A 27587-nucleotide genomic window follows, 5' to 3' on the forward strand; every position below is an offset into this window, starting at 1 on the left:
TCCAGCTTTGTGTACTTTAGAGTCTATACATTAATGTATATTATTATACATTGTATGTATTCATATAAGCCAAGATTTTTGGCACATTTTTATGCCATTTTTGTGGTAAAATTAGGTGCCTTGGGTGATATTCGGGTCGGCTTACCCATGAGTATATGTTGTAATTACATATATAGAGGTATAGATATGCTTTTTATTTAACTGCTAAATATACTTTCCAATTAAGGAGAGAGCATTTCTTCGATGACCAAAGGAGTCCCGAGGTGGCTCAGGGGGTCACAGTGCCTAACACTGACCACCAGTAAAAGGTCACAGGTTTGAACTACCAAGAAGTGCCTGAGAATGATGGACTGGCAAGTTCTACTCTCAAAAACATCAGTCACCGAAAGTCCGATGGAGCACAGTTCGACCTTGATCCAAATGGGGTTGACATGAGCTTGAGTTGATTAGCGAGAAAGAGGTTTCCTATTGCACTAACACCAACTGAAAGTCTGTGCAGGATAGAGCAGAGTTGCTTTTTGTCCCACAGGACTGCTATGAGTTGGAATAGATTGAAGGGTACTTAAGACAACAAAAAATAACATTATAACAATCCCTCCCCACATCTTTCTGAATAAAGCTTCTCCCTAGCACAGTGCGGATGTGCTCCTGACAGTTTGAGAACAGCCTGCAGTGGGTTAATAAAAACAGTGCCCCGAGGAGTCTCCTGTGAGTCTGCAGCTTGAGATGCAATTGTCTTACCATGGAGATGAAAAGTTATTAAAATACATCTTATTAGCTGAGGGAGTGAACAAGAAAGGGAAAATAACCATCCTTCACCCTGTTTTCTTGCACCTTTCTAAATGAGAAGAGAGGGCTCTCAGTACTACTCAATTAGAAATTAATTCTTGCCAAGAGGGAAGATTTTCTACCCTGAAGCCAGAAACCAGGCAAAACCAAGGAACAGAAAAAGGAACCTTTGGGCTATTAGCTTTATGTCTGTCCTTTTTGTTTTGTTTTCTTCTACGCACATCAAGGGAGAGCAATTCTTTCCCGAGCTGTGGTTCTAAAGGCTCCTCTCAGAGAGCAGTTAATTCAGTGGAGAAGTGGGTGGAAGGAAGGCCTCTATAAATAACTAAAGGATGCCCAGAAGGCTTCTGACTTGATTGGACTCTCTGAGGATGTAGATGGGGCATAGAGTTAGCAAACACTTTTTGATGAAGGCGAGCTGAGGGGCTTTAGTAAATAACCGCTTTTATGTTGCCCTCTGCGATGTCATGCCCTAGAATCCTATCACAGATGATAGAGTTTACTTTCAGTAAAGCACATGGCCAAGGAGACACCTAACAAAGTGGTCTTAGTAAAGATAATTGGAACACAGTTCTGGTGATGCCATGGGTGAACATTCAGGAAGAATTCCAAAGACCATTGGTTTGAGCCCAGAAACGGGAGGAAGATGTGAATGACCACTAAATGAAGATTATAGTTTTGTTAACCTTGTGGGGCAGCTGTGCTCAAGAATATATGATTTTATGAGGTTCATGCTACTCCTGAGGTTTAATTTGGGGTTTTCAGTATAGGAAACCATTGCATATGCAGCCAATTAAACATATATCTTAGCCACATCTCTTTTCCATATGAAGTTATTAACAAAAGCTAAATTTTCATAACAGGGTGTTTTATGACCACTATGTTTTCTTTTACTTGATTTTCTTCCTCTCAATATGCCAGATAGTCTATAAAATCCCAACATTATACAGAAGTTACTGAGCTCTGTGTTATTTTTTTAAGGCATAAGGAAAATAAACACAACTCCTTATTTTGTATATCTTTGAATATATTTGTAAATCAGTATTTATGATGATTCAAATGTTCTGAAAAGATATCTCTTGAAAGTCAAATAGAATAACTAGAGAGAACAATGCATGCTGAAATAGCAAAGTGAGCAATTTATCTCTTAGAGAAAAGGCATCAACTTATATCATGCTGAGCCTGTCAAGCTCAGGGTATTTGGAATGGTATTTTTAGGGAAAGCACTGTTTCATTAAGAAGTAAGTTGGAAGCAGCTAAGTCATTTAAATAAGCCAAATTAAACATTTCCATAGCATCTTCAAGTAAAAAAAATCCAATTGAAGCGATTTTACCATTTCAAACAATAGACAGGCTATTGAATTCCTGTTAGAATCTTCAGAAGGATAAATTTGAGTTATTCCACAATGCAATTTGCATAAAAATGTAACAATGACATTGATGTTTATAAAGACCATCAAATGATGTCAAAATACAATGAAACTTTTCCATGGTTCCTCTTCCTTTATAAAGCACATTTGATTTCCAATTATTATGTAGAACATGCCGCTTCCTTCACTGAAGATAGCACTCAAACCAATTAGGAGTGTTTCTTTCAGCCACATACACTCACATGTTCCAAACAACAAAAGGAAGCCACAAAAGAAATGACTTCAGCACTTGTAAACAAAGCTGATGTAGGAAAAAGGTTTTAATAGACAATGGGCTGTGTCATTATGTCCACGTTGTGTTGTGGCAAGGATGAAATCCACTGTATAAGCAGAAGAAGTGAATCACGTCCTTCTGGTATCAAGAGCATTCTTGTACATATTAATCTGTTGATTAAAAATTTTTCTGATCTTGTGAAATCATCGCTATGAACCCCTTACCTTCAATTTCCCATTTCTTTAGCAGTTACAAGTACTTGACTAATGATACAGCAGTTTTGTGTGTTTCTGTGCTTGAAAGTTAAAAACAATTAAAAGCATAACTCTATACCTCCATTATTCTGTTAACAGCAAAACTTTAGCTTGTCTATCGGAGTTTTATGAAGTACATATAGAACCAAACCAATTATGTGCTTACACATTCATTCCTACAAGTGCTTACCTGTCCTGGCCTGGCATTTTCACATACAAAAGTGTCATAGAACACAGCAAACTGTGGTGCATTGTCATTAACATCCAGAATTCTCACGAAAACAGCCACACGAGTCATCTCCTTGGGATTGTCTAGAAAGGGGGAAGGGACAGTTTGTTTAGAAAAAAGATCGTTTATGTAGCTGATCTAATTTGGACAGGCATCTTGGGGATATTAAGTGCTTCACATACAGATAAGCCCCACGTTAATTCGGCTAACATAATGAGCAAATTCAATAAAGAAAATTACTATAGAGTCTAATTAAGTAGTCATGGATTCAATTATTATTAGACTCAAGAGTACCATTATTATTTTGGAAACTCTTTTTCGAAGTGTCATCTAGTGTAGTTGAGTTCATATTATATTTGTGTCCTTATTTTATAAAATGTGTGTTTTATTGTACCCAAGTGTAAAAAAAAGGAGAACTAGTATTTATTAAATCCTATTGTTAATTTCTATCTTTTAAGCCTTACCAAGTTTTTCTGGAAGGGTGACAAAAGATCATTTGAAAGTAATTTTCCCAAGGTCATTAACATATAATTGATGGGTGTTCTAAACTTTTTGATTCTTTATTTTGAAGTGAACTTGTTTTTCACCAAGACTTCAAGTCCTAGCAGCTTTGTTTGTTTGTTTATCTATCTATTAATTTCTTTTAAAGAAGCCGACTGTATATAAAACATATCAATAAAATATTCCAAATGATACTCATATTACTCTCTAATGTCCCCAAGGACATTTGCTGTATGGTTACTTATTTTTAAATTTGGATAGAAAATTCACAAAGAAATATAAAGGTTCAAATGTGTTATAGATACAGTCACTATTGATGATACTTCAAAAATTCAGCCTTGAGTTTACATAGAACCTTTTGGTTCTCGAATTGGCTCAATAGGACAAATAGTGTAGTAATGAGATTAGCTTCAAATATCTAAACCAAGAACACCAACATTTTCATCAGAGAAAATAAATTTCAAAAGTCACTGGATTTTCAAATGGATTGAAAAAAGTAAAACATGAATACTCATTAATGACTCAGCTAGGGGAACAACATCTTATCAATCATGATGATACTATTTCCATTTATGAACTTTGCAGAACATCTACTGATATTTTAGAGTATTTTATTAAACTCGGGTTCAATTTGTCCTCTTCCATGTTATCACTATATCAGACTTTGACCATAATCAAAGTTTGGTTTGACACTGGGAAAATCAATAAAGAAGGACTGATGGGCAATTAAAAAGGAGGAAGGAGAACTATTCTTTCTCTAAAAATAAATGAATAAACCTAAAACTAAATAAATAAATGGAATTATTTTAAAACGCAGATGAGTTGTGAACAGCAACAGTATTAGTAAATGGAATTTACCAACAAGATTTATGGGAAATAAAACTTTGCCTTGTAAAGTGTATTTCACTCTGTTTAGTCTAAATATATTTCAGGTGCAGTGGTACAAATATTTCCATGTACTAATAGAGAGTATTTGACTACTTAAACTACTTTTTTCTGTTTATCTCTCCTTGTAATTGCATTGTTACTAAACAGTGAAACTAGCGCTTTAAAATGTGTATGAATTGATTACCCAATGGGAACACGAACAAGGGTAAAATTGTACAATGGAAGACAGCAATCTAAATCCATTTAAAGTGTATTTCGCTTTCCTACTCCATTAAAAAAAATTAAGAACAAAACAAAATCTCCTCAGTCTTTTCAAGTCTTAACTTGAGGTTGTTCTAATAAATATTTATTCAGTTCTCAAAGGATCTAATTCTAACCTCATGTAAAGAGCTATGGGAGCTTAGTGGTTACACATCAGGCTGCTAACAACAAGGTCAGTAGTTTGAAACCACAAGCTGCTCCTAGGGAAAAATTCAAAGCTTTCAGAAAGACACAACCTTCTTCGCCTGTGGTTAGATTCATGCATCTGCATAAGAACAATTCTACCCTGTTCTATAGAGTAGCTATGGATGAAAATCAGCTCACTGGCAGTGGGTTTGGTTTTTGGAATCTAACCCTTGCTAGGAAATATACTAACATATTTTTCACTTCTTAATAAGTCAGTAGTGACAAGTGCAGGTTCTGCAGTTAGAACTCTTTTGAATTCTTGGTTCACAGCTTGGTCATTGTGTGTTTGGTCAACTACTCCTGATCGTTAATGCCGCAACTTTACTGGGTAATTACATGGGAAAAAAATAGACGCGGGTCTGTCTAATAAAATAGGCTGGATGAACAATCTGGAGGAGAAAACAATGGGACCAACAGTTCCGGGGGGACATGGGAAAGGGTGAGGTGTGGGGAAAGGTAGCAGTGTTAACAAATCCAGGGGCAAGGGAACAAGTGACCCAGATCAGTGGTGAGGAGGATGTAGGAAGTTTGGTAGGGCATGATCAAGGGTAATGTAACCAAGAAGAATTGCTGACACCCTGGTGGGTACTGAGCATGATAGTGGGACAGGAGGAAAGTCAAAGGAAATATAGGAAAGAGCTGGGAGGCAAAGGGCATTTATAGAGGTCTAGATAAAGACATGTACATATCCAAATATATTTATATATGAGGATGGGGAAATAGATCTATGTGCCTGTATTTATAGGTTTAGTAGTAAGGTAGCAGAAGGACATTGGGCCTCCACTCAAGTACTTCCTTAATGCAAGAATACGTTCTTCTCTTAAATTGGCATACTATGATGTTCCCCTTCCTGACACAACCAGTGAAGAGAAAACAGGTGAATAAGCCAATGTGCCAAAGAAAGCTGATGGTGTCGGGCTATCAAAAGATATAGTGTCTGGGGTCTTAAAGGCTTGAAGGTAAACAAGCAACAAATCCCACATGGAAGAAGCACAGCAGCCGGTGAGATCATGAGGTGCCAAAGGGATCAGTGATCAGGCATCAAAGAATAAAAAATCATATCATGTGTGCTCACCTCCCTGATACAATCGATGAAGACAAATGGGTGCATAAGCAAATGTGGTAAAGACATTTGATGGTGTCCAGCTATCAAAAGATATAGCATCTGGGGTCTTAAAGGCTTGAAGGTAAATAAGTGGTCATCTATCTCAGAAGCAACAAACCCCGCATGGAAGAAGCACACCAGCCAGTGAGATCACGAGGTGTCGAAGGGATCAGGTATCAGGCATCATCAGAACAAAAATTATTACCATACAGAATGAGGGGGAGAGTGCAGAGTAGAGACCCAAAGCCCATTTGTAGGCCACTGTATACCCCCTTACAGAAGGGTCTCGGGGAGGAGTGAGCCAGTCAGGGTGCAATGTAGCAAGGATGAAAAAAACAACTTTCCTCTAGTTCCTAAAATTCTTCCTCCTCCCCCACTATTATGATCCCAATTCTACCTTACAAGTCTGGCTAGACCAGAGGATGTAGACTGGTGCAGATAGGAACTTGGAACACAGAAAATCCAGAGAGGATGATCCCTTCAGTACCAGTGGTGTGAGTGGCAATACTGAGAGGGTAAAGGGAGGGTGGTTTGGAAAAGGAGGAACCAATTGCAAGGATCGATATATGACCTCCTCCCTGGGGGACAGACAACTGGAAAGTGGGTGAAGAGAGCTGTTGGACAGGGCAAGATATGTCAAAATAATAATTTATAAATTATCTGGGTTCATGAGGAAGAGGGGGAAGCAGGGAGGGAGCGGAAAATGAGAACCTGATGCCAGGGGCTTAGGTGGAGAGCAAATGTTTTGAGAATGATGAAAGCAATGAATGTACAGATGTGCTTTACACAATTGATGTATGTATATGTATGGATTGTGATAAGAGTTGTATGAGCCCCTAATAAAATGTTTAAAAAAACAGACTTTCCAGTCTTGTGTAATTTTTTGAAAGGGTAGATGAACAGTTCATATCGCCTTCCAAGTTTGATTACTATAAGCATAATCCTGTGAACAACACAAAAGATTGAAGTTGTCAAGGATATCATTAAACTTGGCTCCAACCAAAGCCCTTGGAGGCAGCAGTCAGGAAACCAGACAACACATTGCAGAGGAACGTTTTGCTGCCAAAGCTTTCTTGACATGCTTAAAAGCAAATATGTCACCCGGACAAAGGCAGGCGGCACAAGCCATGGAATTCTCGATTGCCTCATAAGCCCGCAAAAGCTTAAGGAAGACCAAAGAAGAATCGATGCCTTTGAATTATGGTGTTGACAAATTGAATGTGCCATGTCTTGCCTGATGAATGATAAACTCTTGGAAAAGCATCCAGAATGTTCTTTGGAAGCCCTGAGTTTGAGCTGATGTACTTGGAACTTTTGTCAGAAACACACCGAGCAATGTTTTAAACAGGAATCTAAAGGGTGCAGTGATTAAGCAGTTGGTCTGAAAGATCAATGGGTTGGAGACTTTCTCCCACAAACTTGCTGTGGGAGAAAGATGTCATAGTTTGCTTTTGTAAAATTTTACATCCTTGGAAACCCACCTAGGGCAGTGCTACTGTGTCTTATGGGGTCATATGAAAGATGATAGTCTTTTCCTTGTATTACAGAAGAACGTATGTTCTCCTTTATCAAGTAAATCTTCCACAGCAGGAACTTATTCACTGGTTTTCATACAGTTCAAGTACGTCTAAGAGGGGTGCGTTTAAAAAGAGGTGGAAAGAAAAAAGAAAAGAGTGAGAAAGCTATTTTTCTTTCTTTCTATTTTCCTGCTTTTCCCATCTCTACATACTTATCCCACACGCGTAGTGCTTACAGTCAATTGCTGGAAGTTGTTCGCTGTTATGGATAATGGATCTAATAGGTAGCAAACTGCCTCTTTCATGTTTTCTAGAAGGCCCTTCTTAACCTTCCTATGTGGTTATTGTTCATAAACAAAATATTGTCTTCCTACATAGCATCCTGAAGCAATAAGTTCATCTGTTGGTAGTTATTGACCTTCTAACAGTGCCTAAAGTCCTAGCGACAGAACTTTCCTATCTAACCTATTCTTTTATCAGCCCCTGTTTGGCCACTCTATGGGGGAACTTGTCAGACATTCTATTTGCCCTTAGATCTCAGGACTCTTATAATCAAAAGCTAAATCCACAGTGATAAATGGGTCTGGAGTCTCTAATTAAAAAGCAGTGCTTACATAGGCATTTTTAACTAGCAGTTTATGTGTAAATAAAAACCTTTTTTATTGGCAGTTTATCTGTAAATAAAAGTACAATGCATTAGAAGACAGCATCATACTGACTGGTCATGGGCACGACTCACCCAGAGTCAACGAGGGAAACTACTGGAGCCAGAATGCATCAAAAAAAAAAGTTATAGTGCATGGTGGGGTTTCAAAAAGTTTATGGAAAAAAATAAATAAGAGATTTTTCTTCCTTCTTACAATCTCAATTCCTGATGTGTTCAAGTCATAGTAGAGTTTTGAAGACTCCTTGTATGTCCTAAAATAGATGCATGCCTACACAGCCCCTGAGTTTTCCATATTTATGTGAAAGAATAAATATGTATACATAAGTGTCAACATGTATTATGATGTACATCCTCTACATGATTAGGGAAGGATTTCCACTAATAAGAAAGTGGGTCTAGAATATAGGAGTACCCTTCAATCATAAACTTTCCTCCATTGTTCTCAGAATTGTTTGTAATATTAACTGTTAAGGTCAGAAGTATGTTGAGATGCAGTTCATTGATATGGCCATAATTCCTTATAAGATGTATTATAATTCTGGACTCAGTGTCTGTGATTATATTCCCATTGTGGAGAGAGTTCTATACTATACTAACAGACAGAATTAAGGTGGGATTAAGTACTAGATTTAGTAGAGGGTGTGAATCAAGTGACCCGTTTGTTTCCTTCTGGGTGTGTCTTCTAAAAGACAAAAACCATACTTCCATAAAGCTATTTCTCTGTGGATAAGAAGTGTCTTGGATCCAGAGGGGATTCCTAGGACCAATGGAAGAACATGTTTAAGATCTCTGTCTGAAGTGCCAGAGATACCAGAGACTCAGGAGTAGTACCAAGACTATGGGGTATCTTTTGCTCATGTTGCTTAAGAGTATAGGGCTTTGAGACAGTGTAACATGTAGGCTTCCATGTTCACAGAGGCAAAGGCCAAGGGGCCCAGTGACTGTGTGCTGAGAAACAGCGAGAGATTTGGCCACTGGATAAAGAGTGGTGCTACTGGGAAACAATGATTGCATCCTTATTGTTTAATGATCTTAACTCGGGTAATAAACCCCCTTAATCATGAGCATTGTCTGTGAGTTTACTGTGGCCATTGCAACCAATTACGAAACCCAGCATAGAAGTGAAGAGTCGTGGGAGGAATGGCTGGTGTCAGAGCAGGCTAAAGAAGGATGGGGGTAAGGAATTTCTGACTCCAGCCTCATGGCAGCCAGGAGACCTGAGGAGGTCAGATATCACCCCCTCTACGCCACTTTACTTCAGTATTTAGAGGAGTTCTTTTGTGTCTACAACAAATGTGTTATATAAACCAAGTATATTAAATCACTGATCATGACTTTAATTTTAGATTTTTAGTCTCTACATGACATTAAAAAACACTCTTTAAAGAAGAAAAAGAGAAGTTATTCTATGGTATAATGCACTAAATAATTACCTGGATTAGTACTTGCCACAAGATGTGACAAATTGCTGTAGACTGTAGAATTAAACTGTTAAAGGCAGAGCCTGGAAATACATTGGTAAGAGGTACATTTATACACAGCTCTGGCCTTCCCAGGACTTGGTGTACCGGAAAGCAAATGTTGAAAGTCTAGTAAAAACAAGTCCCTGCATGCTGTTTCCCCTCATCCCCATTCCATTCAATACACAGAACAGCATAATGGGACCCTTACAGCTTGTGGTTTGTCAGGTAGGTATTTCCGGCTGTTACTCTATGGATTGATTTCATTTAAGTGTAAAAAATACATTTAGTTCTTAAAAAGAAGAAAGTAATTGGCCTAGCTTTTAAAAGAGTCCTAATTACTTCAACTAGCTTTAGAAGTTAAATTCCTCAAAGTATCAGAAATGGAAAATGTGATTCTTAGCTCATTTGGATGGAGTAAAGAGCTTGGATCAAGTAGAGAGCACAAACCCTCATTATTCTAGAGTGACCAGACTGCTCATATTGCCCCAAATATATCCACAGGAAGGAGTAGATTTCCCAATAGGCACAGTAAGCAAATATTTAGAGTATCAGCAAAACGGGGCCACTAGTTGTCCAATAGAGCCAAGCAGAAAGAACACAAGGAAGCGCTACAATGGAAGGGAAGTGTCAGGGCACTGAATGAAAAATTTTTAGTGCCTGTGCTTGAGAAGGCTCCTGCCAGATAAAGTTTAGGCAGGCTCACAGAGACGCCCATGCTCAAGGGAGTGGATGCTCTGAGGCCCTATCAGTTCAACATTTTTGTTGCTATCTATTTCCTAGGCTTCCCTCCTGCGGCAGCAGAAACTCCTTTTCACCATAGATCTCAGGAGTGTCTCTCGTTTCTAATAAACAAGATGTGGAGGCGTGTTGTTACATCAAATAAATAAAACACAGTCATTTGATATAATATTGGTTTTGGGTCACCATTTTTTTCTTCCATGACATCCTTTCATTTGTTGATGTATAATTAATTAAGGCCTTCTTTGAAACTGTCATCAAAATTGAAATTTGAGCCATTAAAGCCAAAATCAGTGAAAGTAAACTTTTCATTTTTAAGAGACCAGAATTGATTATTGAAATGACCACATTAACTGATTCAACTTCTTTTGTGTAGACTGTGTGGAATAAGACTATGTGGAATAATACTTTGTATAAAATATGAAATATAATAAAACCCATAATATACATTCAGTAAAATTTTGAGCATCCATTTACTCTTATTCCACAAAATAACGAAAGCACCATTTGAATTCAATTCCTACGACTATAACAAAATGGAGCTTGCTTCCATTGAGTTGATTGCAACTCTTGGTGACCCTAGAGAACAGAGTAGAACTGCCTGTCTGGTTTCCCGGATGCTGTAAACAAATCTTCACAGGAGCAGGCAGTCGCTCATATTTCCCATAGGGCAGTGGATGGGTGGAAATTGCTGACCTTGTGGGTAGGAACCAAACTCATAGATCACGGTTCCATGAGGGCTAACATGCTAGTTACACTGGTAAAGCAGGCATATCTCTAAACAAACACATATGTACAATGGTGACAAAAGTCTTCTACAAAATAATGTAAGCCTTCATGTAAATAAAGTGAAAACACATTGAAATGTAAACCTATGGTTTCTTGACCTATCCCCAGCTAGGAGCATGTCTGAAGGTGCCCTTTCCATTTCTCTAGCCCCTCCCTCAAATAATTCAGGACTGTTTAATTTATACTAGGTCAAAACAATACTTTCAGTTAGCCCGTGGGATGCAAGCTGTGTTCCTGTGGAATGTTCTTTGAGAAGTACAAAGGGGCAAGATCAGGACGGTATGATAGATGGTGTACGGTTTCTCAATGACATTCTAGTAGCTGTGATTGATGCCTAAATTGACACATTGTCCTGATGTGGGGCTTGGGCAGGGTGGGACATGGATCTTTGTTCCATCTTTCTTGGTTTTTCTTCATGTATGTAGTTTTCAGAATGTCTTCCTAAATAAGCCTCCTTGATTATCCTCTGCCTTTTGGAAAATCTAGCAAGATTACCCTTTTGTGATGCCCCAAAGCAGCAGCCATAATCTTCTGAGCGGTTAATTCTGGCTACATTGACTTTGGCCTATCACATCCTTTCAGAAGTCACTCTTTTGATTGTTCATTTTTTTTTTCAGAAGGCACCGTGAGGAGAGCAAGACAAGTGTACTGTTGAGATCAGTGGTCTTTGGCCATGCATGATGACAGCTGTGGTAGGGACATTGAGCAGGTTCAGACTCATAGCACCCTGTGTACAAAGGAAGGAAACACTGCTTGTTCCTGCCTCGTCCTCCCGGTTGTTCTGATGTTTGATCCCATTGAAACAGCTGTCATATCAATCTCTCTTATGGAGGTCCTTCCCCTGTTTCCCGGCTCCTCCATTTTACCAAGCATGATGTCCTTCCCCAGGGAATGGTTTCTCCTGAGAACCTACCCAAAGTGCATCTGACAAATTCTCAACGTCCTTGTTTATAAGGAGCCTCTGGCTGTCCTTCATTTCGAAACTTTGGATTCATTTCCTAGCTGACCAGTCTCTTTCTATCCTGGTCATTTGAGTAAGAATTGATTGACTTGATGGAAGGGTTCTCTTGTTTTTTCAAGAGTGAAAGATTCATTTCTTTCATATTTTCATTTTGCTTTTGCTGGTTTCTAAGTGGAAGATTGTTTTAAATTAAGCATGGAATTAAGTATTATCTATAGAAAAGGAATTATTGTGTTAAAATTCTAAATTTTAATAATCTTGCTTTTTGACCTTGAGCAAGTTAGTGAAATTGCTGAGTTGGAACTAATTTTTTGTTAAATGAGATTAGTGTTATATATAGAGATACACACACACATATATGTAGTTAAATAGATGATCAAATAAATTTAAAATTCTAAAATAATCATTGACACAGTGTTCTTATTAGTTATTAGTATTAAAATATGTACCATGGCTTCCTCTTCTGTAAAAGGAATTAAGGATATAAGACCAAATATTAATTGCTAAGATTAAATAGCATAATATGAATGCAATATTCAGCATACAATCTTATCCATTATCGCCATGTGCCAAATTTTTGTTTTTTAACTCTAAAGTATTATATTTTCCTAAAATATAATAAACTAAATTATAATTATTAGTTCCCTAATTTTACAAAATTAATACTAAACATTGATACATGGAAATATATGTCTATCTTGATCTGTAGATATAATGGAATATATATTTTAAAAATAGACCTAGAAAAGTCTTTCAGAAATATGGATCAACATACCATTTTTACAATAATAAAATATTATAATATAAATCATTGAAATGTATGTATTAATGAGTTACATATATACATAATGATCAACTTACTGATTTCAGAAGCTATAACGGTAAGATTGTGCCATTGAGAAAGTTCACGATCAAGTGGCTTTGAAGTATAAATGGATCCATTTCCAGAATGTATGTTAAAGATCCTGTCAAGGTCTGTATGGCGATCTAAGGAAAATCTGAACATAGAAGGGGGAAAATACAGATTCATTTGATTAATGGTTTTCAGGAGATAATGGTAAAATGCAGAAAAATAAAATTACAAATATCACTAAAGATTCCCAGAAATAACATTTAATTTCTCTCTCTCTCTTTCTCTCTCTGTCACACACACAGAACCACATATACATAAATATTTTCAAGGTATGTGTTTGCACTGTAGTCTGCATTAATTTGTATTATTTAAACCATTACATATTGTATGTTAATTAATTTAATTGACTGAATTTTTTTTATGAAATTGTTTTCAGTACAATAATTAACTTACCAAGTGGTTTTTAACTTGATTAGTGGGCATTCCAAGTCTTAATATAATAGATCATTCAAAAACCTGTTTTTTCCCCATAAGAGCAAATTGGAAATTATTTCTCTTATAGAATCTAGTAATTTGATACCTAAATCACCTCAGTAGTTGTTAAATCATAATATATTTATAAAATTTATATGTCTTCACTAGAATTATTTTAAACAGAAAAGTTTAGGGTAAAAAAGTTTAACATAAAAAGTTTCTATTTAAAATCATTTTACTGGGGCTCATACAGCTCATCACAATCCATACAAACATCAGTTGTTTAAAGCACACGTGTACATTCATTGTCCGTATCATTCCCAAAATTCGCCTTCTGCTTGGGTTCCTGGATTCAACTACTCATTTTCCTTTTTTCCCCTCCTACCCTCCCTGCTCCCCCCTCGCTCATGAACCCTTAATAATTTATGAATTATTATTTTATCTTATCTTACACTGCCCAGCGTCTCTCTTCACCTACCTTTCTGTTGCCCATTCCCCAGAGAGGAGCTTATATGTAGATCCCTGAGTTCGGTTCCCCCTTTCTGTCCCCCCGTCCCCTCCCGGTATCGCCACTCTCACTGGTGGTCCTGAGGGGTTCATCTGTCCTGGATTCCCTGTGTTTCCAGTTTCCATCTGCACCGCTGTGCATCCTCTGTTCTAGCCAGGTTTACAAGGTAGAATTGGGCATTGGGTCCCCATCATACACAACCCTCATTCAAGATGATAAGATTCCCAACCCCGTCTCCCCTGCCCACCCACCTTTGGTGCTTGAAACCTGGTCCCCTCGGCCCTTCATGATCACACATGTTGGTGTGCTGCTTCCATGTGGGCTTTGTTGCTTCCGGGCTAGATGGCCACTTGTTTACTTTCAAGATGGTACTTTTTCACTTATAATAAAACTTTATATAAAGTAAACAAACATTTAAAGTTTTATTATAAGTAAAAAAATACCATCTTGCAAATGGATTAGATGTATTGTTCTGATGTCAGTATTACAACACCTAATGCTAGGATTATCGATATGGGTTGATGTAGCTGGGACACCGCCCATTATTTTGGTGATTTCCAGTCAAGGTGTAGTAGAGGCACACACACCCTTTGTTCCTGTCACTTTCCAATCCCCAAGGATTACCAATGCTTTGTGGTGCTGGAAAGATCAAGCACTATCCCCGTGTTGCGTTTAAGCAGAATTAAGCAAAGGAAGGAGTAATTATTGTTTTAATTCTGTTTTGATGTAACTATACAAAATGATCAAGCCATACCTTAAATTATTTTCTAGTTGAGGTTAAAATGTACACAATGTTTCCAATAACTTTCTGAAATGTATACTTCATGTTTTATATAAATTACCTTAGAACAGCAGTTTGAGGTGTCAGTAGGCCTGATAGAGACTTGTATTTTATGCTAGTGAATTTCATAGTTTAGTTTTTAATTATAGATCAATTCCAAATAAAATAGACTACTACTTCACAAATGGCTTCACTGAACGCTAGCCCTTTCTATTAGCACTGTATGATTTTTTTTCAAATTACATACATTAAAATTCTTAAATAAAGAAAATGGTAGTATCTTTGATTTAGCCATTATTCACAAATTACATCTTGAACTCAGGCAATTATTTTACTACTTGAAAACTACATAACGTTAGTCTCCTCCTTAGTTTTCCACAATCACCTGTCCTCTCTTTGAGTGCATTGTACTTCTGTCATTTACCAGCGTTTCTTCAGCTTTAAAGCTGGAGCTGATACATGAAAGCACCAAGCACGAGGCCTGGAGTCGTGTTGGCACTCTGACTACCATTCCAATCTGAAGCTAAATCTCTGTCCCTGAGGGCCTGAAAGCTCTTCGAGAAGCACGTTAATAGTTCATATGATTATACACACACACACACACACCACACATAATTTGGTCTTTTAGTAAGTAATAATGTTGCAACATATCAATTACAATAAACTCTCCAATGTCATATCTCATCGTCTTTACCGTTCCAGTTTACATGTTTTTGTTTTCTTATTTTACATTGCTCAACTTTTAAAAAGAAATGATGAAATTTTAAAGATAACGTGACATTATATGACAACTCATATTGTGGCTCTACAAGTTCTCAAATAATTGTACAATTCTGCATAGGTACATTCTGTGCTTACTTTCATTTTTCTCTTAAAATTAGTTCTAACACATAGATTTGAAATAAACATACATGATTATTTAATTAACATCAATCATTTGAAAAATAATCATTTTAATCTAATTAATATGTCAGTCCCATCTGTTTATGCATTAGTACAGCTACTTTGCTTCTTTGATACTCTATTAATTTTTACAATTCTCCTGTGTCAGAAAGGCAGCACCCCAAAATAATTGTTTGCATTATTTATTTGGCCAGTTAGTATGGAGTGAATACATTCAGTAGAATATACTCTGTCATCAATAAGGAATGAAATCAATAATTTTATCACATATGGTATATATAAATAAACCACTTCCCCCTACTTCTTAGATTTGTATCCTGATTTCAATATTTTACTTCTTTTTGATTTCAAAAGTAATAGAAATATTTTTATATATACTAAACATGGATGAATCTTTTGATTTATATGTTGAAGTCTTCCTTTGCTTGGCAAAAATCCTTAATTGATCAAACACATTAAACTTCATTCAACACTCTTCAAAATATTTTAGCTTATGAAAAATAAACAAAAGACTCTTTAAAAATCAAGAGCACAGAGCATAACCTTCAGTTACAAGCTCTGCCAAGGCAATGATAGATAAGCACCCTGGGGAATAGTAAATGTGTACATTGGTTATTTAAAAGATTCAGCGTGGAAGGAAAATGGAAAATGAAAGTAATGGAACTATTCTGATGAAAGTAAATGAATGAATGAGGGTTTATAGGGCCGTCATGCTGACAGATGGGAACGCTCCATCTAATTAACAGGTACGAGTTTCTTCTGCCAATATGTATCCTGTGGGCAACATATTGTGATTTTTATGTGTGGGAATAGCAGAAATAAATATATATATCCATATGTAAAATAACACCTATGAAAGTATAATTTGAAGAGATGTAAAACATGACTTTAATTTAAAAAGTGGCAGAGCATACATAATTTTTTATCCAAAACTTGCTCGAGCCCCAGGGCATATAAACTATAGGATCGCTATGTATGTGGCCTAGGAACCCGCTTTTATGCATGGTGCTGCCCAGCTTGAGGGAGGCAAAGACAAGGCCTTCGGATCTCCTAAAACTTATAGCCTTGGGGAGCTATAGGGTTGTTATCTGTCTGAGTGGACTTGAGGGCACTGAGTTATATATGGGTCCAAGGAGCTTAACACTGGCAGTTCAATGGGTAAGTGTTCAGCTGTTTTCTAATATATGTAAGTTCAAATCCACTGGTCACTTTGTGGGAGAACACCTTGTAACCTGCTCCCACAAAGAGGATAACTAAAACCCCAGTGGAATAAATGTACTCAGGGCTTCTATGAGTCAGGTTTGACTGGAAGACACAGAACAAGAGCATTTGTGGACACTAGTTATGCGACACTGGAGAGGCCACTGGCCAGGTCATCCAACAACAGCAAGTAGAACTAGGACTTAAGAGGGTCACTTGGTTCCATAAGAAAGCAAAAGCATCCCATGAATAATTAGGGCACTGGTTCTCAACCTGAGGGTCATGACCCCTTTGGGGATCAAAAGACCCTTTCACAGGGGTCGCCCAATCCTAACAGTAGCAAAATGACAGTTATGAAGTAGCAATGAAAATAATTTTATGCTTGGGGGTCACCACAACATGAGGAACTGTATTAAAGGGTGGCGGCATTAGGAAGGTTGAGAACCACTGACGTAGGGGAATGCACAAAAAACAAGAACACAGGGTGGATTAACAGATGAAAGTATATAATCCTGGTGAGCAGAATATAGTTCATACATGTGTTTCTTTGAAAATAATGGAAATGTGTCTTGGAAAATATTGATTCTTTTAAACTTTGTTTTTTTTTCACATCTCAATAGTGTTTAGGTTTCTAAGAGAAAGAAAAATATTCTTAAAATTACTTGAACTTTTTGGATATTCTAAATTTTATTTTGATTCATCGAAATATCTTCCCATATGTGATCGCAGGGGCCAACTGAGTGTCTAATATTATAATAGAACTACATTGTAACACTGTGCACTTCGATTCTCTTTCATTTCACCTTGGGTAAACGAGTCAATTTTTTAATGCAAAGGCAACCATTAAATCCATCAGCTTTTAGCTGAACAGGGTCAACTTGACAGCATTGGGTTGAACTGCTGAACCGCTTTTTAAGCATCACCTATTATTCACTAGTCTAAAATCCTTAACACAGACATTTGGTTGCATTGGAAATGGATCACTAAAATAATAGCCTTGTTGAATACTAAGGATCAGAATTGCCTATAAGAGACAAGCAGAAGCCCCCTCCATGAGGGATGGAGAACAGAAAAGTGCATGAAGGGAGACATCAGTCAGTGTAAGACAGGAAACAATAGCAATACTTTATAAATTATTAAGGGTTCATGAGGGAGGGAGGGAGAAAATGAGGGCTCAAGTCGAAAGCAAATGTTTTGAGAATGATGAGGGCAACAAACGTACAAATGTGCTTGACCCAATGGATGGATGTATGGATTTTGATAAGAGTTGTATGAGCCCCCAAGAAAAGGATTAATCAAGAGAGAGACAGAGAGAGAGAGAGAGAGAGAGAGAGAGAGAGAGAGAGAGAGAGAGAGAGAGAGAGAGAGAGAGAGAGAGAAGCTGATGTCACAGGCTAGGATTCAAGTGAAAGTTGTACTAAGAGTTGAAATCCATGGAAAGTTAGGTTATGACCTACCACAAACCATTCAAAGACAAAGTACTTGTAATACATACGCTCACAACTACTAGGCAGACTTTATGGAGAGAAGTTTGCATCTTCTATTGCATTGAATCTTTTAAAATAAATCTCAGTATTTAATGTAACTCATTTTTTTTTTTAGTTCAGGACAGAATCATAATTACCTAATGGGGCTTGAAGTAGAATCTGGGTCTCTGGCCATCACAGTACCAATGATTGTGCCCACTTCAATATCTTCATGAACCTCAAACAAATAAGATGTTCTGCTAAAAACAGGAGGTTCATCGACATCTTCGATGGAGATTTTCACAATGGTTGTGTCTTTAAACGGTCCAAGGTAATAAAATCGTGGATCGACATGGGTATTTTCTGCTTCAACCTTCAGAGTATAAAGTCTTCGGCTCTCATAATCAAGTGGCTATAAAAGCAAATAAATCATCAAATTAGAGTGAGGGAAATGAGGTTTTATTATCCCTCCAAGTGACAGGCTGAGTTTTAAAGCCTGGCTGAATATTGTAATTGCAATAAGCATCCTGTCAAGTTGTATATTCACTATAGATTAAAAGAAAAGGTAAACAAGGAACTAACATAATGTTTCTGTATAATGTGAATAATTTATTTACACAAATGTCAACTATTCCTTATTTTAGAATATAGGAAATTAAACATTGACCTTCAAAAATTGTCATATTAACATTTGTTGTACAATTTTAATTAATATTAAAAATGGTTAGATTTACATGCATTTGTGTTTAATTATGTATATGCGATTTTGTTAGGGTATTGACTACTTAAATTTTTTCTAAGCAAAATTTTTGAGAAATGCTTCTTTTAAAATGAATGTTATATTTGGATTCATAAACTATGTAATAGTTTGGAGCATTGTATGACAGATCATTCCCGAAAGGACACGTTGCTTGGTAATATGTAAGGGCAGAGATAAAGAGGAAGACCCTCTTTGAGATGGATTGACACCGGGGCTGAAACAATCGATTCAAATAACAATTGTGAGGATGGGACAGGACCAGGCAGGGTTTGTTTTTTGTTTTGCCCATATGGTCACCATGAGTCAGAACTGTTTTGAAAGCATCTAAAAATAGCAACAACATGAAACTTTCAAAAGTTATATGAAACATTCAGGATAGGAAACCCTGTGTAAAGAGAAAAGAGATAGTTTTAGTTTTGATTATTATTGGGTTTATAAGTATTGCATTTGGCAACAACATAAACCACAGAGAATAAATTAATATTGATATTGTTTAACCACTGTGAGCAAAAATCAAATAAGATAGTTTCTCCTTTTCCCCATTTTAAAAGATATGCTTTATGAACAGGTAAAGATCTTGTTGACATAGACTACCTTATTCCGTATTTGAATACTGAGAAGGAGCACATATTAAGTTTACTACTGTGTTGTTTCCTGGCCAGGAAAAACAAGGGGCAACTTAGCCCTCTTTGCTGATCATGGTTTCTTTAATAATTGTTGTGAGCTTTTGGGTTTATAATAAAAATTCTTGGTTAATTGTGTGTGTGTGTGTGTGTGTGTGTGTGATTAACTAGTTCCTCAGTGATTATTTTATGCCAGAAGAGTTTGCATGACATTTAATTAAGATCTAAATTTTAATGGGCCTTATTCTGTTCATATTACCATGGTACTGTCTCTACTCTTAAAAACTGGTTACCTTTAAAGTGTATCAGTGAGCATATGTTAGCAGAAAGTTTAATTTATATACCAGATGGGAAAATGTGAACAATTAAATTATGTTCCAATTCAGGCTGTCTGTTTTTATTAGCGACGCTCATTATTGCTTCATACATCTGGAAAGATGGCATCCTCCACTTTATGCCTCCAATTCAATGCTTCGCCATTATTAACTATTGAATAGTTTTGTTTTTAAGAAGCCAATATTATTAAGGTGGTCTTTTATAACTATGGCTCAGAAATATGTGCATAAATACCAACTTGTCCGTGACATTTTATAAACTACATATATCATATTTAGACTAACAAAAAATTGTCAACATTTCCAAAGAATCCTTAAGTTTTATAGCCTTCCTTTGTATGTGCAATATGCATTCTATTCGAAGATGATTGTGATATTCCAAAGCTTAGATTAGAGTAATGAAATCAATACTTTAAAAAATACACAAGTGCTGACTTATACTGAGGCTGTATACCTTCTTCACAGTTATGACTCCTTCCTGCGTGTCCTTCTCAGTGACGACGTCAAACACATCAGTCCCATCACCATCAATGATTCGGTATTCGACTTCAGCGTTTTTTCCAGTGTCAGCGTCAGTGGCTTTTACACTTCCAATGGCGGTGCCTACTGGGGAAGATTCAAGAACTCGAAGATGGATAGTGTCTGTAAAAAATAAAGAAAATTATATATGTGTGTGTGTTTGTGTGTGTTGAGGGCAGGACTAGAGACACAACTTTGATTTCTCAATAGTTTAGTAAAGGTAATCATGTATTAGCATAGACTATAAAACCTACCTTAAAGGTCAACTAGTTAATATATCAATTAATTGATATATTACATATATCTATAATATATAACTAATTCATATATATACAATTAATACATACACTCTGGTTACACATACATTAAGATCTAGGGACAAAAATAAAAGTTTAGGTGCTGTGGTCTCTGGATATTACTATGAATAGTGAATACCTACTCCTAATAAAACTAGGAATGTTAGATTCTTAAAGGATAAAATATTATCCTTTGTTTGAACAATCATAACACATCACAGAAGCTAGAGTAAAGGTTTCTCTGTTCTTATTTTCATTTTTCTGTATTTAGTTATTTACTACTCTTGGCTTCTTTTTCTTGCAGGTTAAAAGTTTACACGATCTCAGTTAGAGTAGACAGGGATTCTAGCTGTGACAAGAGAAACCAAAAGATAGCCTGCGGAAGAAATATGAGGATGTCCTTCACACTGTCAGTGTAAAAGCACTAAATTCTGACAAACTCCCCTCCATTCCACAGGAAAACCAGAATTTATCTGAGCTTCTGGTGTATGCAGCTAGATGTACTTCCAGCTTGAACAACCTCTACTGCTAATGAGATTTATGCCTTAGTACCTGATCATAAACTACATGTTGCTGACAGCTTAATCGACCTGAAGCACATTTCTGATTATTGCACATTCTTGCCCATGAACCTTAAGTAATTCTCCTTAATATACATACTACAGCCCAGAGCTCTTACCTAGCTAGTTCTGTGGTTGTCCCGTCTGTCTTCCCTGATGTGTAATCTCCCTTCAGTGGGTTTCAGGAAAGATTTGCACTAAAAGGGGCTTCTCTAGTTCCTGGTCCAGACTTAATTTCAAACAACTCTCTAAATATCCTTTGATCCTATTTGAAAATGCATAAAATTGCTTCTTTCCTGCCCACACATGATCATTCTGAAGTTTATCAAATATACAATAAACACTCCACTAGCCAATCAATTTTAGAAGCTATTTCTCCAGAATGATCTTTAAAACTTGTGTTTTTCCCACTCCAGTGAGTTTCTTAGTCTTTCTTCTTAATTATCTTTCTTGTTTATCTCTCCATCCATCCCGTTATACACTAGGAAAAGCAACTCTCCCCTCATTTCTTGGATCCTGTCATCTTAGGTCTTTGCCTTTGATGTGTCCTATCTCTTGGAAGAGATAAGGGACATGAAAGGAAAATGATAGGAAGTTTGATAAAGGAGAACAGGGCAAGAGGAAAACTCATCATGGAAATGGCTACAACAAGGGTTCAAAGGTAACAATGACCATTGTCATGGTTCTGAAGGATTTGGAAGGCCATACCAACAGCAACAATGTCTTTGGAAAAACATTTCCCCAGATATGCAGTAGGATTCCTCGTTTTCTTTCCTTCAGGTGACTGGTTTCATGAATTCACTAGGGCTGTTTTAACAAAATACCGCAAACTAAGGTTTTATAAGACCAGAAATGTATTGTCTCACAGTTTTCAAAGCTAAGGTTCAAGTCAACATATGGGTCTGGACAATGCTTCTTCTGAAGTCTCTACAGGAAAAGCCTGATAGACCCAAGTATTCCCTGGTGCAGGGCAGTGAATCACTGAATGTGGCTCTGTTAACCCTAGTCTTTATAACACCATGACCAAATGGCTCCTCACCAAATGACCTTTCCCTGATAAGCTTTAGAAAAAGGAAGGAAAATATTGATAGCATTCAGTTGTAAGCAATTGCAAATAGGGTGAATTGTAGATGGCAGCCTGCTGGATTTAAATGAACCATTTCCCAGGAAGGTCTCTTACTACTAGCAAGAAACAGATATCCAGGACAGGAGTGCACACTTCCCATACGTATTGGCTGCACATATGGAGTCAGGAGACTGTGTTGACGATAGAGGGGCAGCCGAGAAGCAAAAACAGCAGAGCCCAGAGCCCGAGCATGAGACGGTGTGGTGGACTTCTCACCCTACAGAGCAACTACATCTGAGTGGTTTTTGACAAGAGGCTGGCTTGTGAAGGGGGCCTCTGGGGACTTAATTGAGGGAGCTGGGTTTGCTGACCCACAGAACTAGACTTAAGTGCTTTTGAGTTGAGGCTTACAGAAGAGTGCCGGATTCTTTGGACTTTTACTGGAAGCTTTAACATAACTTTGAGGATTGCCTGGAAAAGGCAGAAGCTTCGCTAAGCCAAGCTAAGGGAGAGGAAGGCCTGGAAGAGGCCTGCCTGTGTCCGGAGCATTTCTCGCTGGAAGTTGTCAAAGATTTTATGTTGGTTATATCTACAATTAACGCTCACGGAAGCAGCAGTTAAGAAATCAAAAGACTCATTTCAGGGAATGAATCTGCTGCACAAGATTCCTTTACAGTTTTCAAGGATGTCACTTAAAGCTTAGGAGGTGCCCAACCCAAGTCATAGTAATTTTAATTGTCTTTTATGTGTGTGGAAGTTGCACATTGTATAAGGAAGACTGAAAATAATCAACACATTTGGAATATGGTGCAGGTGAGGAATATAGATAGTCTCACAAGAGACAGAACGCTTGCCCTTGAGATGCCACCCTCCCATGATTTTACTTCACACGTCTGTCTCATATCTACAAAGAAGGTCCTGTTCATAATAGCTACCAGCACTTTAGACTTCAACATGTCTTTTTGAGGAAAATAGTTTATCCCATAACTGTTCAATTGTAAGCTTAGCTGTCATACAATGCTTTAATTAAACACAATCTTATTAGAAATAAACCAAACTCAGTGCCTTTGAGTGGACTCTGCTTTATAACAATCATATAGAAATAGTACTCAATGATTTTTGTATAGCACTTACCACACCTAGGAATTGTATTTACTTATTTTTGTATGTACCACGAGGATGCAATGCATTGAATCAAGAAGACCAAAGAAGAATCGATGCATTTAATTATGGTGCTGGCTAAGAATATTGAATGTACTATGGACTACCGAAAGAACAAACAAAATCTATGTTGGAAGAAGAGCAATGGAAGGCAAGGTTGGCCATGGTTTGCCTCACATACTTTGGGCATGTTATCAGGAGAGGCCAGTCTTCAGAAAAGGACATATGCTTGGGAAAGTAGAGGGGCAATGAAAAAGAGGTAGACCCCCACCAAGATGATTTGACACAATAGCTGCAACAATGGGCTAAAACATAATAACAGTGTGAGGATGAGACAGGACAAGGGAGTGTCTTATTCTATCGTACAGAGGGTCACTGTGAGTCAGAACAGACTGAATGGCACCTAACAATAGCAGCAGCATGAGGATTCGATGTAATGCGAGGATCTTGTATTTTGTCAATATTAAATTCTGCGTGTCTATTTAAGGGTATTGACGTATTAGTTGCCTTTTTACCAGCTCTAACTCATGGTGGAGTTTTACTGCGAATAGCCAGAAATTCAGCTTGACCCTGTGCCATTCATCTAGTAGCTATTGAACAGGTATCATTGTTGTAGCTATTGTGTTAATTCACCTAACTAAGGGTTTCCATAATTTTCATTGTCCCTCTACTTTGCCAACCATTATGTCCTTTTCTACCAATTGGTCTTTTCTCATGATATGCTCAAAGTAAGTGATTTGAATTCTCACAGTCTGTGTTAGTCTGGATAGACTAGAGGAACAAACTCATAGACATTCACATGCATATAAGAAAGAGCTTTATATACAAGAGCAATTGAATATTGAGCAAGCATCCCAGCCCAGTCCAGGTCAAGTCCATAAATCCGATCTTAGTCCCCCATATGTCTAACACCAATCTAGAAAGTCCTCTCCAGACTCACACAACACGTAATGATACAAAATGCAGGAAGATCACAGGCTAGCGGGTAGGAAGTCTTGTGGATCCAGTGGCATTTTAAACATCTCAGCGCTGGCTGGCAGAGATTTCCATGTGACTTCTCTGGCTCCAGAGGTCTGACTCCACCAGCCTCTCTCCATGTGTCTTCTCTACATGGATTTCTCACAGGGAGTGAACAGAGAGAGAGCGTGTCTGTCTCCCACATCCAAGAAGGAAAGACCAGATTTCCTAGAATCTTCAGAAGAAGGCCTTGCTCTCCAGAGGCCTCAATGGCTATATCCCAATTGGCAGGCTACACTCCACTCCTGCACTCTTAATCCTCAAATTGACACCAGATTATATAACTACCATAACATCCTAGTTTCTAAGGAACATCTAATAATCTTTCTAAAATCAATTTGTTCATTATTTTGTCATTCTATAGTATATTCATCATCCTTAGCCAAGACTACAGCTCACACCAATATTTCTCAGTTTTTTCATCTTTGTTTTTCACATGCATGGTTAAAAATATCATAACTTACATTAGTACTTTAATTATCCAAGTGGCACATTAATTTTTTTAATTCTTTAAAAAATAAATATTGATGAACCTTATCTTTCAATGTTACTATTAAATAACCTTTTACCAAAAAGTTGATTAGGAAACAAAATAACCTTATAGCACAGAACATAACTGCCCCATAAAGTTCCTAATGCTCTAATCGTTATGGAAGCAAATTGCCATGGCTTTCTCCCATGGAGAGACTGCTGGGTTGAAGGGATTGACTTTATTTGCAAGCAGCTAAATGCTTAAACTTTGTGCTTTCAATGATGATTAGTCAGTAAACAGATTTTTAGTAAATTGGATAAATAAATGTTTCCAAATTAATCTAGCAGCCGAATTTAATCTATTCTCAGCTACTCTTAGTTGATATTAAAGGTCTATTATGCTTTTGAAAGCGTTGATCTTCTTAATAAATATTCGGTGTTCCAAAACTCTGCAAAGCTTTCACAGACTAAAGCCAAAGCATCCGTAAGCTTGCCAGATAGTTAGAATTCTCTGTCCTATATATTTTCCCCTTTAATAATATTTTCTGATCCCAATGAACTTTTATGATGAGGTTTGTCTTACCTCAATATTTGATACATGTTTCCTCTTTATGAAAGAAGATCTGGTGGCACAGTGGTTTACATATTGATTTGTTAACCACAAGTCAGAGGTACAAACCCACCGCTAGCTCCATGGGAGAAAACGAGACTGTCTGTCCCCATAATAATTTAAAGATAGAAAACCCAAAGGGGCAGTTCTATTTTTTCTTACATGGTTTCTATGAGTCAGAATTAATTTGATGGAAATGAGTTTTGTTTCCTTCTTGTGAAACCAAACAAACAAACAAAAACCCTACAGTCTCCTGCCTGGAAAATTCTTTCTCTTCCATATATATTTATTTCTCCATTCTTCTAGAAGAGAACATAATAAACCATAAACCATTAATGGGTATAACTTCTTAAAGCTAATACACTAAATGATATTATAGAACAGCTACCTTTATAAATTAATTTATCATCAAAATAGCAGGAGGAACTATTCTAAAATTAAAAGAATATTGAGTATCTACTTAAAAATCCTTTACAAATATTTTATTGATATTAAGATACAATCTTAATTTCATTTATTTTACAAAGGCTTACACATATAATTTGGTTTATACCAACATCTTCAACATACTAGAGTATTCTTCAATCTATAGATTATATGAAATAGAGTCATGTTTTTTTCTAGTAGTAATCAGTCAAGCACATATACATAAATAAATATTAAAACAATGAACACCTTTATATATATGTTCTATATATACTATCAAGGGAAGCAGATTATTTCCAAGGAGAAATATAACATTTATTCCAATTAATATATACATTTTAATAAATCAGTATCCACTACATTTTTGACAAACCTACAATGAAATTAACTCCTCATTCCTCATGTATTAAAATTCTTTTTTAAATTTCTAAATAACTCATGATTCAAATAAAGCAAACCATGTGAGACAAACAACAAAAACTCTAGAATTGGAAAAAATAAACTAAACTTGTGTAGGGAAAAGAAAAATTATACTACTTAAGGAATGTCATATAATTTTATAAGTTTATTATAAGCAAAGACAGATAAGATTAAACATTAAACTAAAAGAAAGAATAAGGTAATAACACCAATAGCAAAATAATAGGAATAATACATTTACAGGTATAAATTAATGAATTAAATATAAATTTTCAAAAAAGAAAATTAAAATATAAAAATCTAGATCTTTAAAAACTCTCAAACATTAATCTAGCTGGCAAGTTTATATATGGAATAAAAGAAAAGGCAGAACATGTTTTAGAATAAACATTTTAATACAATTAAAATTAGTTTTTAAAATGTAACTTTTACTGAGATACTTCAACAATTTAGATTTAGCAGTACATTGAGACAAAAGCAGAAAAAGAGTAAGAGAAAGTCAATTTTGGCTGTCAAAGAAAGGTCACAATATCTTAAGTTTCAAACATAACTGACCGAAACACTGAAGAAAAAGAGATAAAATTACAATTAATGAAGAATCTATATGGGCATGAGAGAACTCAATTTTAACTCATTTTGAAAAGAAAAATGTCAACAGGTAATTTGAAAAAGATGCCTCAATAAACTTAAGGATAATATTGATTTAAAGATTGTTCAACACTATGTTAAATGAACAGATTAAGGATCTAAAGTTGTCTGTGATAAAGAACTCAAGGTGAGAATGAATATAGGGAATGGTTCTTCTCTTTTAAATTTATTTGTGCCTATAATACCTTGATGCAAATTAATTTAGGAAAATAAATGGAAGGTTGCCGTGATGAAATTAGAAGTGATCAGATTTTGCTAAAACATTATATCATGAGCTCTTTTCAACAGAATATAAAATTTAATTAATATATATACACACATAAGTACACAAGTTAAATTTATTACATATATTATTTGTTCCATTAATTTTCGTGTTTGCAAATTTGCTTTCCTAATTTTAATTTTTAGCTTGGACTACTTTGAGTAGCTTATTTTTATTATTACTTACATATTTAGATGCTAAAATTTTCTATTTTCATTATAGTTCTGCTGAAAGAT

General features: G+C 36.4%; 1 protein-coding gene across 1 annotated transcript in view; it reads right to left on the reverse strand.

The window, feature by feature from the left end:
* The window catches only part of CDH10 (cadherin 10), a 125211-nt gene that overhangs the window by 8865 nt on the left and 88759 nt on the right, over positions 1 to 27587 (reverse strand). Inside the window, exons 5-8 of the mRNA XM_075542552.1 lie at positions 20350 to 20537; positions 18336 to 18589; positions 12854 to 12990; positions 2878 to 2999 (exon numbers count right to left, since the gene is read on the reverse strand). Of these exons, the coding sequence (XP_075398667.1) occupies positions 2878 to 2999; positions 12854 to 12990; positions 18336 to 18589; positions 20350 to 20537 (701 nt within the window). The remainder of the gene's footprint in view (positions 1 to 2877; positions 3000 to 12853; positions 12991 to 18335; positions 18590 to 20349; positions 20538 to 27587) is intronic.

Source organism: Tenrec ecaudatus, chromosome 2 (assembly GCF_050624435.1).
Source record: "Tenrec ecaudatus isolate mTenEca1 chromosome 2, mTenEca1.hap1, whole genome shotgun sequence".
NCBI classification, from domain to species: domain Eukaryota; kingdom Metazoa; phylum Chordata; class Mammalia; order Afrosoricida; family Tenrecidae; genus Tenrec; species Tenrec ecaudatus.